General features: G+C 40.3%; 1 protein-coding gene across 8 annotated transcripts in view; it reads left to right on the top strand.

Moving 5' to 3' along the window:
- SMARCA2 (SWI/SNF related, matrix associated, actin dependent regulator of chromatin, subfamily a, member 2) overlaps positions 1-15,809 on the top strand; it is a 180,299-nt gene extending 164,490 nt beyond the window's left edge. For all 8 annotated transcript variants that reach the window (XM_055294356.2, XM_055294355.2, XM_055294354.2 and 5 more), the window contains 5 exons: positions 3,549-3,654; positions 4,128-4,229; positions 8,010-8,142; positions 13,487-13,629; positions 14,924-15,809. In XM_055294356.2, the coding sequence (XP_055150331.1) occupies positions 3,549-3,654; positions 4,128-4,229; positions 8,010-8,142; positions 13,487-13,629; positions 14,924-14,959 (520 nt within the window). In that variant the 3' untranslated portion in view covers positions 14,960-15,809. The remainder of the gene's footprint in view (positions 1-3,548; positions 3,655-4,127; positions 4,230-8,009; positions 8,143-13,486; positions 13,630-14,923) is intronic.
- The last annotated feature ends 230 nt before the right edge of the window (positions 15,810-16,039 follow it).

Here is a 16,039-nt window from a genome sequence, read left to right as displayed (position 1 = left end):
AAAAATGCCCTTTGGTGTGTGGAGGTAATGAGGAAAAAAAACGGTTCCCAGATGAAGCTTAACAAATCTCAGTAGTGTGTGTATATAAGCCATGCATACAGGAGTTCAAACTACCACTTGCACAATGGTCTGTGGCTCTTTTCCATCTCGTACCCTATGGTCTCATGGCCACGTCGCTGTGTCTACTTCCATGGAGAGGTTCTTGTCCAGCAGCACCTGTGAACTGTAAGACCAGTGAGTGCCTTTAAACTTGTATTTCATGTTGTACCCCTCCCCCACTTACCCCATGTCTTATCAGAGCCATACTTTCTAGCCTGAGGTAGATCGTTATGTAAAATCCATCCAATGTCACAGGCCATCAATGGTCTTGGGGAGGGGGTCTCATTTTTGTCTGGAAAGTAGTGCACTTTCGAAGTAGCAATTTATATTTAGGCCTTAAATTGTGTAAAATGACATAATGGAAAACACCTTGGGATAGGGTAAGCATTTCAACAGAAACAGAACACCTTCTGTAAACACCATGGTACAATTAGACTATTGTTCTGTACTTGAAAAGGAAAAAAGCAACTTTCTGGCCAGGGGCAGGGTGGTGCATAGAAAACTACCACATTTGAAAAGGTGTATTAAAAAAAGCCCTCGCTCAGCTCAAATTAGAGAAAGAAATGACAAGAATTCAAAACTATCAGGCTGCTTCACTTCCTTCTTTGTTTACTTTTTTTTAACCTGTAATTTAGGAAAAAAGTAAATTACTCTAGCAAGTGTTCGTGCCACCCCAATACATTCTACAGGTGATGTGGAAGCTAGGTACTTCCCAGGACCTCCTGGCTTTGTCTGCAGAAGCTGGTCATCCAAGCCCTTGCTGTGGGAGGGAGGGGGATGAGTTTGATGTCTGTAAGAGATCCCCACCCTGTGGGGAGGAAAGAAACAATAACACACATGGAAGAAAGGTTCTGAGCAATAAGGGGACTGAGAGTAAGTGTAGTTGATATTTCGGAGAATTTCCTCCATTTTTATGGGCAGTGGGTTCTTGGTCCTGGATGGATAAGGAAATACTTGGAGAGGAGAAAAAACCACAGAGAACCTTCCAGCTATGGAGTGAGAGGTAGGTCAGGCCTATAGACCTGGAATGGGTCATAAAGAGGGGATTGCTCATGAAAGTTGGGGGTACACAGTAGAGACTCTCCTGACTAGAAGAGAAGTGTGTTGGTGGTACCAGTTGGGTTTTTAGAGAATGAGGACATATCCTGGAGGGCCTTGGAAGCCAGACTCTCTGAGATATTTCAATGATGATGGAAACAGCATAGTCCCAAGAAGTCTTCCATAGATAACTTCCAGGTCCTCCTTTTGCCTTTGTCTTTTATTCGTAGGAGAGGAAAAAAGAAAGTGGGATAGGTGTATTAAGTCCAGTGAGCCTTTATTTTTTAAACAGAATAAATGTGTTTATTTCTCGTTTTACAGTATTGGCCCCAAGTCTCAGAGCATTCAGCTCTCTTCTTTATGAGCATAGAGAACTCTGGACTTGTCTCCTTATGGGGTTTACAATTTTTAGGGTCTTCCTGAAGACAGAGATGTCATACCTAGATTGTTTTAGCCTTACCCCTTAGAGCCTTGTTGCACTAGTGGTCACAAACTGCTTATTTCTTATTTCACCAGTAGCACAGTTGAAATTAAGGGTATGTCCATCACAAGTGTACAGAGATGTGCCTGTAATCCGTCAATAGAAAAATGACACCATCTGTTGGCAATGTAGTAGATGACACCATGAAGATGTCATTGAGGGAGGGTCAGGTGTTAAATCCACGATTACAAAGAGGTCTGACTTTTGGGTTGCTGCTAGGTTATAAAAAATGCTAATTTTAAACAAGTTGCTCTCTACAAATTACTCTCGTTGCATTTCATAGGCACCTTTTCAAACAGATGATAAAATGTTTGGGTGTATAAATCTCAGAATGGTAGAAAAAGAACAGACCAGAAGTTGTGACCCTGTGTTGAAGGTGATGGTAAATAAAATAGTTCTTGTCATATACTATGTGGCATAAGTTAGGGAAGTATGAATGCATTTCTCAACCTGGAAGAGATGTGAGGGGTAGGGGTGGTTGAGAGGGTGAGAGAACACCTTGGTTCTTGCTACAGTGATCCAAAAATCCAATTCCTGAGTAAAATGCAGTCTTAAACCTCTTGTGTTCACCCCTGATTTTTGTATTTATGAGTCCCATATGTGCATTAAAAAAAATAAAAACAGTGACCCAGTGTAGCAGAAAAACTAGCCCATCTCTTTGACAGAGGATTTTCGGTTAATTTATGCAGGCCCCTTTGCACTTCAGCATTTTTTCCACTGGTTGCTAAGCAACCGTTTGAGTTACTGCGCATGCCTTTTTTTATGATAACTGTCATTATGATTACTTTTTAATTATACAACTGGGACTGTGGATTAAAACAGCATATTGTCACTCATGTTTTGCCACTGCCTTCTAGTATTCTCACAAGCTCCTAGAATCACCTTCTGAAATTTTTATGGCAGCGATTTATGATTATTTTTTGATATTTCTGGCTTCACAAAGGAAGTAGAGATGGCATCCTAAGGGGAGTGAGATTTTTGTGAAAAATGACTGTATCACACACCACAAGCTGTTACTGATCTGAGCAGACCAAATCAGATATTAGCATCTTGAACCTAAATTGTGAATTTCTTTGTGCCTTTAACCATGTCTGCGTCCAACAGTAAGTGATGTTAAAAGCTCATATTGTTTTGTAGCCTGTGTTTGAAAATTACAAAAATGCTAAGCATTTGTTGCTATTAAACCTGCTTTCAAATAAACCTACCATGAATTTGGGGGAGGGTACAGCACTAATCCCAGAAACATGAAGCAGCCACACTTAAATTTGTGTAACATGTTCTTCTTTCCCCCAAATTGCTCCACACACACAGAAGGGCAGTTAGGCAAGATGAAGGGGTGCCTCTGGCAAACAATAATAAAGGTATGTGTGGCTTACAGTATGTAAAATACCCTAAAAGGAATAAGACCAGCAAGATGGTCAGCCACTAGGTACGTACGAAGGCTTTTCACTTGAGTTTCCAGAGTATATTCTAACATATTATTTTGAGTTACTTTCTAAATACAATGTGAATTTGAAAACAAAGGAGTATGGAAATAAAATGTTTAAATATATATATTTATATATGTGTGTATATCCATACATACATATCTACCAATTCATTTAAAAATGAAATTTTTAGCTAACAAGGATATTTTAAATATTTCTATCAAAATAAATATATTTGCTCTGAAAGGGAAATGTATAGTGTATTTCCCATATCGTATGTGTGATAGAAGTGGGGACCAAATTGTATTTTATTGTGATTTTGAAATTAGCACAAGGGACATTAATCTCCAGTAGAGTTGTGGGATTTTTCCTGACTTAAAAAGCTCCGTATCTATATGCATGGAATATAATTTACTTTGTTGACATTTTCTGAAATAAAAATAAAACCTTTCCTCAGTAGTGTTTAATGTGGCTTGTTTTTGTTTGTTTCATCCATCCTACAGTTCAGGGCGACAGCTCAGTGAAGTCTTCATTCAGTTACCTTCAAGGAAAGAATTACCAGAATACTATGAATTAATTAGGAAGCCAGTGGATTTCAAAAAAATAAAGGTAGATATTTTGTTTACCAACTTTATTCTTCAAGTAAATAAAGGAGCAGTGTAAATTCATTGAAATGGTTGTAGTTGGAGCTGACCGCCACCAATGCCCACCCAGGGCTCGCCACAGAAAAGGTTGGGATGTCCTGGATGTCCTTGTGCTTTTCCGTGAGTGTTACTTAATCATGTTGAGAGCTCATGTTATATTGCATTTTATTGAAGAGCTTTCAGGCTTCCTGCTCCCCCGACCCACATTATTGCTCTTCTTATTTCTCATCATATTCTCCTCCTTGGCAAAAGGAATGACAGTGGGAGTGGGAGGGTGGACTTGGTGAATGGCGCCCCCTGGGGTTGTGCAGTCCCACATCCCTGGCAGGGCTTTATGCTGTGAAGACAAAGGGAAAATCAGGCTTTGTTAACTAAGTAGTGATCGCTGAATTTTCCTCTTCCTCTTTTTTTCTCCATTTTCTCCAAAATTTCCATTAGGAAAGGATTCGTAATCATAAGTACCGGAGCCTGGGCGACCTGGAGAAGGATGTCATGCTTCTCTGTCACAACGCTCAGACATTCAACTTGGAGGGATCCCAGGTCTGTCATAAGTTGTCTAAAAGTTCTTAACTGTAAATGTGCCCATTGTTCTTTTTAAGTAAAATATTTCATTTTCTACCTTTTGAATCATTGCTACTGGCAGAAGAAAAATAACTAAAAACCTATGTTCCTTGCTACCTGTGTAAGAAAATAGAGGCTTTGTACCACAGCTGTGCTAGCGCCTACTCACACTTCTCTTCAAAGCCTGTATTCTTTTTTTTTTTCCCCCACTTTTTTGAGGCAGAATTTCACTCTGTCTCCCAGGCTGGAGTGCAGTGGTGCCTTCTCAGCTCACGGCAACCTCCGCCTCCCAGGTTCAAGCCATTCTTCTGCTCTCAGCCTCCCAAGTACCTGGGATTACAGGCACCCACCACCATGCCTGGCTGATTTTTGTATTTTTAGTACAGATGGAGTTTCACCAGGTTGGCCAGGCTGGTCCCAAACTCCGGACCTCAGGTGATCCGCCTGCCTTGGCCTCTGAAAGTGTTGGGATTACGGGCGTGAGCCACTGCACCCGGCCTCAAAGCATATATTCTTTTGTGCGAGATGGAGTCTCACCCAGCCTGGAGTGCAGTGGCGTGATCTTGGCTCACTGCAACTTCCACCTCCCTGGTTCAAGGGATTCTCCTGCCTTAGCCTCCTGAGTAGCTGGGATTACAGGCATGTGCCACCATGCCAGGCAAATTTTTGTATTTTTAGTAGAGACTGGGGTTTCACCATGTTGGCCAGGCTGGTCTTGAACTCCTGACCTCAGGTGATCTGCCCAGCTCGGCCTCCCAAACTGCTGGGATTACAGGTGTGCACCACTGTGCTGGGCCTCAAAGCTTATATTCTAATTAGAGGAGGGATTCAAGTAAATCATTGAAAGTAATGCTGAAAGATTGGCAGTACCATTTTTGCTTTTTTTGGAGATTGATTATATTTACCTTTATTTTTCTGATTGTACTCTTGCATCAGGAGCTAAAACTACTAGAATTTCAGACCAGACAAACTATAGGAAAAAAATAAACACTGCCTCTAATTGCTTTTTAATCCTTTTTATTAGCCCAGGTGCAATTCTCTTTACTCCCCTTCTCCATAGTCAAAGAGTATATAAATGAACTGAATTCATTAAAATAACCAAACGGAGGGCACTTTCATTTTAATTACACCTCAATTACTGTCACCGTATGTAGGAATTTTTTCCTGTCCGTATTTCTGGTCTGATGCCTTCAGACCCATGAAGAAGAAAGAAAAAGACCAAGACGTACCCCTCAACCAATGCAGTGTCAAACCACCTTTAAATTCCTTAAGCCTGTTTCCTGATCATACCCTTGTGCCTGCACATCAATTTCAGTCATCAAACAGGAGAATATAGAAATCTTCAGAATGTGCCTTGAACAGACTTAAACATTTCCAACTTAATAATAGTAGTATCTTGACCAAAACAGGAGGTCTTGAAAGGAAGCCTTCTGTTACTCAAGACACTCTCCAAGGAAAAAGTTAAGCTTGAAGCCATGACATAGAAAGTAGAAGAATCAACAAAGAAGGTTTTGTGAATGACAGTTTATTTTAGTCTCTGGATAGATATTTGGATTCTTTACGTCAGTATGGCTTTATTATGATATACATCCAGTCCTTTTTTCTACAACCTGCCTATCTGTTTTCACTCTCACTGTCTCACAACTGAAATGAGGTGTTAAGTGGCCTCTTGACTGGTTTCTCCCCCAGGCCATCTGGACACTAGTTTGTCTTTCTCTAGCCACCTTCCTATCCTGTTCATTTACTGCCTCTCTTCCCAAGCTTTGAGGTTCCCCTGCACTGTCTAGAATGAATTTCATCTCTGTAGACCGCTTTCTGAAGTCTAAAGTTAAGTCTTTAGCTTCATCTGCTGCTCCTCAACCTAAACAGCCCATAGTCCATTCAGACTGATACCATGATCACCTGCTTCCCCAGTTACATTTCTTTTACTCTTTAAGATCATTCTAGACTCACATGCAGTTGTAAGATATAATACAGAGAGATTCTGTGTACCTTTTACTTCTCAAGATGGAAACATCTTGCCAAACATAGGATAGAGTCTCACTCTGTTGCCCAGGCTGGAATGTAATGGTGCCATCTTGGCTCGCTGCAACCTCTGCCTCCTGGGTTCAAGTGATTTCCTGCCTCAGCCTCCCAAGTAGCTGGAATTAAGGCGTGCACCACCATGCTAGGCTAATTTTTTATTTTTTTTTTTAGTAGAGACGGGGTTTCACCATGTTGGCCAGGCTGGTCTCGAACTCCTGACCTCGTGATCTACCCACCTCAGCTTCCTAAAGTGCTAGGATTACAGGCGTGAGTACCACACCTGGCCCAGGACAATATCTTAAGCAGAAAATTGACATCAATACAATCCCAGATGCATCTCTTTTATTCTTGCCTCCTCATCTTTCTCATTTGTTTTCCTTTTCTAAAAAGCTCCTCTCATTTCTCACCGCTGAAGGAATTCTTCGCACCTTTAAGATCCAGCTCAATTCTGATGTCTCTGGCAAATTCTGCCCTGATGGTCCCATCCTGTGTCTCTCTCGCAGGTCCTTTGTTCTGCCATACTCATACTCACTGCCTATATTGTTCATTTGGTGCATACCGCAGTTTGCCCAGTCACTTTTTCGAACGAGTAGGTCTTCTTTACAATAAAAGGAGTATGTTCCTAAAGAGCAGGGGTTGTTTTATTTTCCTTTAAATTTTTAAAACATTGTGATAAAAAGACATAACAAAATTTATCATAATTTTTCAGTATACAGTTCAGTAGTGGTAAGTATATTCACATTGATGGGCAACAGATCTTTAGAACTTTTTTATCTTGCAACTCTGAAACTGTGTGCCTATTAATAACTCTCATCTCCTCCTTCCCTCAGCTCCTGGCAACCACCATGGCACTTTGTTTCTATGAATTTGCCTATTTTAGATACTTCATATAAGTAGAATCATAGAGTACTTGTCTTTTTGTGACTGGCTTATGCACTTAGCATAATATCCTCCAGTTTAATCCATGTTACAGGATTTCCTTCCTTTTTAAGACTGAATAATACTCCATTAAACGTATAGACCACACTTGCTTATCTACTCATTCATCGACGGACCCTTGGGTTGCTTCCACCTCTTGGCTTTTGTGAATAATGCTGCTACGAACATGGGTGTGCCAATGTCTTTTCAACACGCCTCTTGTGATTCTTTATATACCCAGAAGTGGAGCTGCTGGATCATATAGTAGTTCTATTTTCAATTTTTTGAGGAAAAGGACCATTTTTGAACTTATTTCAGCACCTACCCAGGGCCATGCTCAGACATGTGTATCCATTAAAAATAAAGTGTTGATTGGATAAGTATTAGCTGCTACTGATAAACTCACTAATAAAGAATAGCCCCCACTTGCTAGGGGCACTGCATTTTAAAGAAGATTGCTTTACCACAGTCTTACTACAGCATTTGGTAGAACAATTCAAATAAGAAATGTGGTTTTTAAAAATACCATTTTTGTTGTCCAATATGAGGATATTTTATCTACTATTCTCCTCCAAGCATCTATGCACTTTGAAATAATTTCAACTGCATTTGGACTTTCTGTATGAATGTGTATGTCTGTATTTGGCCTTGGCGTTTTGCTGTTGGGTTTTCAGGTGGGCATAAAAGCTAATGGTGACATTTCTACTAAAATTAATGTAAATTAAGCTGGTGTGTTGCATAAGGAAGAGTTCACTGCCATGGTAAATCTTAGGCCCTCAGCTTGCAGTTTTAACAGATGCCCCTTTGACCATTTAGATCTATGAAGACTCCATCGTCTTACAGTCAGTGTTTAAGAGTGCCCGGCAGAAAATTGCCAAAGAGGAAGAGAGTGAGGATGAAAGCAATGAAGAGGAGGAAGAGGAAGATGAAGAAGAGTCAGAGTCTGAGGGTAAGCCCAGACATTGGGGTCCTCTACATCTTTGCCCCTCCTCACCTGCAGAGCCGTCTCCACACATGTTCACAGAAGAGAGTCTAGAGGGGGGCAGATCTGGATTGGAGCCCTTAGTCCACTTCGTCCTTGCTGGGCAACCGGGGGCCATGTACTTATGTACTTATCCCTGCTCATTCTCAGTTTTCTCATCTGTAAAACTGAGGTCACAAAAATGACCTCCAAGCATGTAAAATGTTTAGCATAGGCCAGGCGCATAGCAAACACTGTTTTATTTCTTTTATTTATTTATTTTTCTGAGACAGGGTCTCACTTTGTCACCCAGGCTGGAGTGCAGTGGCATGATCTTAGCTCACTGCAACCTCTGCCACCCAGGTTCAAGTGATTCACCTGCCTCAGCCTCCCAAGTAGCTAGAATTACAGGCATGTGCTACCATGCCCGGCTAATTTTTATATTTTTAGTAGAGATGGGGTGTCACCATGTTGGCAAGACTGGTCTCGAACTCCTGGCCTCACATGATCCACCTACTCGGCCTCCCAGAGTGCTGGGATTACAGGCACAAGCCACCACACCGGACCTGCAAACACTTGCTGAATGTGGCCTTTGAATATTAGCCTACTCCACGTTTTCTACAACACTGCTGTTAATGCCACCTATCTTCTGTTCTTTACCACAGTGGTTCTCAAACCCGGAGGGCTTGAATAATATGCCAGTGTTTGATCCAGTAGCCTGTTGTAGGGCCTGAGAATCCATATTTCTGGCCAATTCCCAGGCGGAACTGATGATGTTGGGCCAAGGACCACACTTTGAGAATCACAGCTTTAGAAAATAATTGTCAAACTGAGTTGGAACTGTGAATTTTGCATAGAATTTTTTTTTTTTTTTTTTTTTTTGCCAGGGGAAGAGAGAGGGGTGAAGACAGGGTGCTGTCTTTGTTTAAAATGTTGATATTTTGTTTATCCTGGCTTTGGGGGGCATTAATTTGGGTTTTTAAAATATTACCTTTTAGGATATTAGTTGGTGACTGGGTTTTGGTGCCCCCTTAAATTTTACACCCAAGGTGAGTGCCTCCATTGTTTTACCCTAGATCCAGCCCTGACAGATAACCCGAATATTCCAAAGGTTAAGGGTGCTGTCAGAAGTTGAAAATTTCTTCTTAATGGGGCATGTTGGCTCACAACTATAATCCAAGCACTCTGGGAGGTTGAGGCAGAAGGATAGCTTGAGGCTAGGAGTTCAAGACCAGCCTGGATAACATAGTAAGACCCTATCTCTACAAAAATTTTTGTAAAAAGAAATAGCCAAGTGTGGTGGCACGTGTCTATAGTCCCAGCTACTCAGGAAGCTGAGGCAGGAGGATTGCTTAGTCTAGGTGTTCAAGGCTGCAGTGAGCTATGATCACATCACTGCCCTCCAGCCTGGGCAACAGAAAAAAACCCTATCTAAAAAAAAAAATTAAAATATAATAAATATTTTAAAACATAAAATTTCTGGCCAGGTGCGGTGGCTCACGCTTGTAATCCCAGCACTTTGGGAGGCCGAGGTGGGCGGATCACGAGGTCAGGAGATCGAGACCACGGTGAAACCCTGTCTCTACTAAAAATACAAAAAATTAGCCGGGCGTGGTGGCGGGCGCCTATAGTCCCAGCTACTCGGAGAGGCTGAGGCAGGAGAATGGCGTGAACCCGGGAGGCAGAGCTTGCAGTGAGCCGAGATTGCGCCACTGCACTCCAGCCTGGGCGACAGAGCGAGACTCCATCTCAAAAAATTTCTTCTTTCCTATGTGTGTCTTCACCCTATACCTCTCAAAGTAATAAAACCTAGTAGTTATGGTCTGCTATGTTTTATGGTATAAGCTGAGCCTGGTGGCTCACGGCTGCAATCCTAGGACTTTGGGAAGCTGAGGCGGCTGGATCACTTGAAGTCACGAGTTTGAGACCAGCCTGATCAATATATTCATAATAAGTACAAAAATCATGGCCACAAAACAGTATGCTATGTTTTTATAAACAAATTTATGTATAGAAAAAAAAGGTAACGTCTCAAAATATTACCTGTATGTAGAGATACAGAATTACACGTTTTTTACCTGTTAAAATATATTAAAAGTATAGACATGCTTTTAAAAAATTGTTAGGTTTCTAATTACACATTAATATAGATGACTTGGAAAATATATTTTAATGATTTTTGTACTTATTATGAACACTTGCCATGGCAGTGAGGGTTTTCCTACAGCAACATATATTAATATGTGTAATATATATTAACATTCATTAATGAATGTGAATGTACTAAAACGTGTTAATTATACTCTGTTAATCAGGCTGTTTCCCAATAATGCTGTCCTGAGCATTTTACCCATAGATTATTGAAAAGATGTAAAATGTATGTGATGCACACACATTGCCACAGAGAATGGAGTTTCCATTCTTGCCCTCAACATATATAAGTGACTCTTTCCCAACATCATTTTCTATTCTCTATATTCTAGTTAGTGATTCTGCCTTTTGTTATGAATTTAAACTTTCTAAACTTTCCCAAATTCATGTAGTTATTCCTTCGTTCTAGCATTTGAATACATCTGCATCATCTGTTTTAGCTATAATCTGTTTTCAAAGAGTGCTGTCCTATACCATCTATCAATTTAGTTTAATTTCTCAAGGCTTGGTATATTAATTTTCTATTGCTGCTATAACAACAAATTACCACAAATTTAGTGACTTTAATACAACACAAACTTATTACCTCTTATGGGTCACAGATTCATCCTGAGTCTCCTTGGACTAAGATCAATGTGTCAGCAGCCTGCGTTCCTTTTTGGATGCTCTAGATGGGAATCCCATTTCCCTGTTCATCCTGCTTCTTAGCAGAGTTCAATTTGTTGTGTTTGTAGAAACAAAGTTCCCACTTTCTTGCTGGCTGCCCGTGGAAGGCTGTTCCCAACAGTGTTCTTTGGCCCATTGCCTCCCCCCCGCTACCCCTTGCTCCAACTTTAAAGCCAGCAATGACAGGTACAGTCCTTCTCATGTTGTGTCTCCATGAATCTCTTTTGCCTCTTCCTCTTCCACTTTTAAGGATGCAGATGATTAGATCGGGCCCACCTAGATAATCCACTACAATTTCCCCATCTCAAGGTCAGACAATTAACAATCTATAATCCCTTTTGCCATGTAATATAACATATTCAGAGGTTCTGGAATTAGGATATGGACATCTTATGAGGAGACGATATTCTGCCCACCACACTTGGTAGCTGGGACTTTTCATAGGTGCATATGGTTGTATCATAAAACCTTAGGAAGCTGTTTATAGGGCTTCCCTAGTGGTCCAGTTTATTAGCCTGCTTGTCCGTAGTCTGTCAGGTGGATTTTTTGGAGAGACATATCCACTGACACATGCCTGACAGCATCAGAGTGCGCCACACTCTAAGGCACATTTAGATTATGCTCTCAAGGATACATTTTCTTACCCCTATTGCCTGTCTTCTGCCCATTCATTTCCCATACTCCTGTGTCAGGGAGAGCCCACACCTGTATAAATGGACATATTTCACTTTGTCTTTCTACACTGTTTAGAAATGCCCATCATGACTGGCTTCTGGCATCTATTTCTTTAGACGTCCCACATCTTTCCATTTTCATTAGTAGGTAGGCCTTTTCATCTCCAGTCTCTTCTTCTTGTCCTAAGTTACTCCACCCAAAGCAAAGGGCCCCACCTCATAGCTTGTTAAGCAGCAGACAGTGGGTATAACAGATAGAAGCCTTGGCTAGGAGTACTATTTTGTGTGCTAGGATTTGCCAGCCTTTGGCCCATTTGGGATGGAGGAAAGGCAAATGCTACCACCACACTTGAGTTCAAAACAGCACAGCTCTCATCTCTTCTGTTAGCTTATGTTTCTGTGGGAGATTTTAGTTTTGGAAATATTTTGTGGGTCCCACTACTTCACAAAAGAAGTCTGAAACATCCTCATCTCATCTCTAAGATTCCTTCTGGAGCTAGGATTCCCTCTATGACAACATCTATTTCTAGATGCCTTAAGACCCACCAAACATGGTAGTCTAGCAAAGCTGGCTTGAATGAGACACCCACATTTTCAGTGCCTTCATCATCACATACCAAAAATGGTATTCTATGGATACCTATCCCAAATAGCTACCATGGAGCAGATTGTCTTTGTTCCTTGGGATATGTACCTATATTTGTGATATTGTACCTTGAACTCTTCCAGGTGTTTCCATTGGTATCCCCAGAATAGTCCTGTGAAGGTGGAAATGGGTGCAGTCTTTCTAAAGGCTAATCTGACAGAGCACTGTTAGAAGTTGACCATATGGACATGTTCACCATACCTCCCTCAAATTCTGCCAAGATACATTGAAATAGGTTCACAGCAGCTTTGTTTATACTGGCAAAAAAAGCAGGAAACTTCAGCCCTCGTCATATGAGACTGATTCAATAAATTATAGTATACCATACGATAGAAAAGTTTCAGGTATTTAAAAGAATTAGGCAGGTATGTATGAGGCTTTACCTATAAATATCCCACATATGTGAGTAAACAGCCAAGTGTAGAATATGGACATGTGTAAGGATCCCTTTGGGATAACTATATAAAGAATTCAAGTATGTATGTGTGTATATATACATACTTGAATTCTTTATATTCTATAGAGAGACTTTTATAGAATATGTAGAATTATACACACACACACACACACACACACACACACAGAAATGGATGTACTTGCAGATATGGACACAAACATTTTTTTTCCTGGAAATAATTACCAGAAAGAGAGTTATAGAGACTACGAATGGGGGAAAGGAAGCATTCAAAAGTGTTTTCTTTTTACTTTCCATTTTGTACCTTTATGTTAAAAATATTATTGAACTATTTCAATTTTCTTTTTAACTCAATGGAGTTATCTAAATAGTAAAATTATTGGCCTTTAAACTCTTTACATTTATTTATATTTTTAATGTAAAAGTTCTATTAAATGATTGCCCAACACCTCCACAAAATAGGAAACACTTCCCCTCATTATCCTTGGTCAGCCAGTGGGAGACAGGTAAAGGACCCAGCCCCACCGTCCTCCGTGAGACCTTGGTCCCTCTTGTTGCCTGTTTAGCGTGACTATGTCATTTATCTTCCAAATGGATACAGGTTGGCAAGTGAAAGGGGTCGCTAACTAGACAGAACCACACAGAACAGGCATAAACCGGGAATGTGCTGGGCACGCTGGGATGTTGGTGTTGTCTTTGGGTTGGTGATAGTCTTATTGCCTATACAAAAATCTCCTTGTGATTACTCATTGGTGTCTATTTCATTTGCTTTGCTTTTAGCAAAATCAGTCAAGGTGAAAATTAAGCTCAATAAAAAAGATGAGAAAGGCCGGGACAAAGGAAAAGGCAAGAAAAGGCCAAATCGAGGAAAAGCCAAACCTGTAGTGAGCGATTTTGACAGCGATGAGGAGCAGGATGAACGTGTAAGTGTAGCAGACTGGGACTGAAGGCGGAGACGCCCTCTCCTCTGCTGGCCTCTTGCATTTCCATGCCCCTTCAGCCTTTTCACTTTATTACCCCGGAGTGGACATGTCAGGATTTAGTGAGATTTCATTATTGATGGATGTGAACGGAGCTGTATGATTTAGAACAAAGAATTGGGGACTTTGTTTATTGCTTTTTTAATAGTCTTCAAAAATGAAAAACTACTAAATCAAGCTCCCCTTTCCCCCTTTTTAATCTTCCCACATGCTTTCTTATAAATATGGTTTTCCCCATAGCCAGTTAATATTTTACATCCATCACACCCAGCATGGTGCCTGGTACATAGCAGTAGATTAGATGGAAGAATGAGAAAAACTGTGATGACGTCAGAGTTATTGGCTCGAGGTGCTACTTAAAAAACTCAAAAGGACTTTTTAAGTACCTAGGGGTGTTATTTTTAATATTTATTTGAAAAATTCAATGAGCATCTATTCAGCCAGGCCTTGTAATAGGTACCTCCCTGTGTGGTAGCATGTTAAATACTGTTGTCAGCATCATGAGATAGATGTCACTCTCAAAAAACATGTTATGGAAATGGTTAGGTTATGTGTGTTTTGCTACAGATCACGTAGCAGAGGTGGAATTCGGATCCAAGTAGCATAACTCAGTCTAGTGTGCTATGCCTGACTGGACAGCAAGGTAGAAGAGTGGGCAGAAGCTCCTGATACCTTGCCTTCTGAAATATCCTTCATTGCATCCATTCACTTTCCAGGGGATGGCCTCCTGGCACCCACAGTATTTTCTTTCTGGAAAGATAGATTTCGCTTTTCCTAGTTTGATTTTCCTTCAACACATTACCATTTTGGTAAAATTTCAGAATTATGATCTCACCCCAGCTTTAACCCTTGATGCAAGCATTTTCAAATACATTTAAAATACTGTATTTTCTTTATGAGATGTCAAATGCAGGGTATTTTTTTTTCTCACATGAATTTTCTAAAACCTAGGGCTGAAAAAGAGAAAATATTAGCCATAAACCTTTCAAGCCAAAGTGAAAGGGCACAAACACTAGCTTAGAGGGTGGGCTTTGCTTCGGGGTTTTCAGTAAGAAAAACTTCTCAGCTTAGAGACTGTCGATGCCTCTTTAATGTGTTTCTGTCCTCCCACGGAAAGAGATTGGGCAGGTTGTTTCCAAAGCGTCATTTTTTCCTACTGGCCTCTTGATGATTTGTTGTTATATCTTCTTTTTCTTGCATGTGATGATACTTCATTTTATCTTACTTTTACTTTTAGGAACAGTCAGAAGGAAGTGGGACGGATGATGAGTGATCAATATGGACCTTTTTCCTTGGTGGAACTGAATTCCTTCCTCCCCTGTCTCATTTCTACCCAGTGAGTTCATTTGTCATATAGGCACTGGGTTGTTTCTATATCATCATCGTCTATAAACTAGCTTTAGGATAGTGCCAGACAAACATATGATGTCATGGTGTAAAAAACACACACATACATACACAAATATTTGTAACATATTGTGACCAAATGGGCCTCAAAGATTCAGATTGAAACAAACAAAAAGCTTTTGATGGAAAATATGTGGGTGGATAGTATATTTCTATGGGTGGGTCTAATTTGGTAACGGTTTGATTGTGCCTGGTTTTATCACCTGTTCAGATGAGAAGATTTTTGTCTTTTGTAGCACTGATAACCAGGAGAAGCCATTAAAAGCCACTGGTTATTTTATTTTTCATCAGGCAATTTTCGAGGTTTTTATTTGTTCGGTATTGTTTTTTTACACTGTGGTACATATAAGCAACTTTAATAGGTGATAAATGTACAGTAGTTAGTTAGTTAGATTTCACCTGCATATACATTTTTCCATTTTATGCTCTATGATCTGAACAAAAGCTTTTTGAATTGTATAAGATTTATGTCTACTGTAAACATTGCTTAATTTTTTTGCTCTTGATTTTAAAAAAAGTTTTGTTGAAAGCGCTATTGAATATTGCAATCTATATAGTGTATTGGATGGCTTCTTTCGTCACCCTGATCTCCTATGTTACCAATGTGTATCGTCTCCTTCTCCCTAAAGTGTACTTAATCTTTGCTTTCTTTGCACAATGTCTTTGGTTGCAAGTCATAAGCCTGAGGCAAATAAAATTCCAGTAATTTCGAAGAATGTGGTGTTGGTGCTTTCCTAATAAAGAGATAATTTAGCTTGACAGATGCAGCCTCTTTCTTTGAATTCTAGAGGATTGAAATCCTTGTGCCTGAAGTGGCAGTTTTCTGCAGAGGGCTGGGCAGGCTCTTGCTACTGAACACTCGATAGGGAAAAAAAGAGAGAGGTTGAGAGAGAAGTGGTCCAGCTATGTCACCAGGGGAGCCTGTTGCACCCATGACTTTATTAAA

Source organism: Symphalangus syndactylus, chromosome 9 (assembly GCF_028878055.3).
Source record: "Symphalangus syndactylus isolate Jambi chromosome 9, NHGRI_mSymSyn1-v2.1_pri, whole genome shotgun sequence".
NCBI lineage: Eukaryota > Metazoa > Chordata > Mammalia > Primates > Hylobatidae > Symphalangus > Symphalangus syndactylus.
Note: the sequence above shows the minus strand (reverse complement) of the source record. Positions and strands in the feature narration are given on the sequence as shown.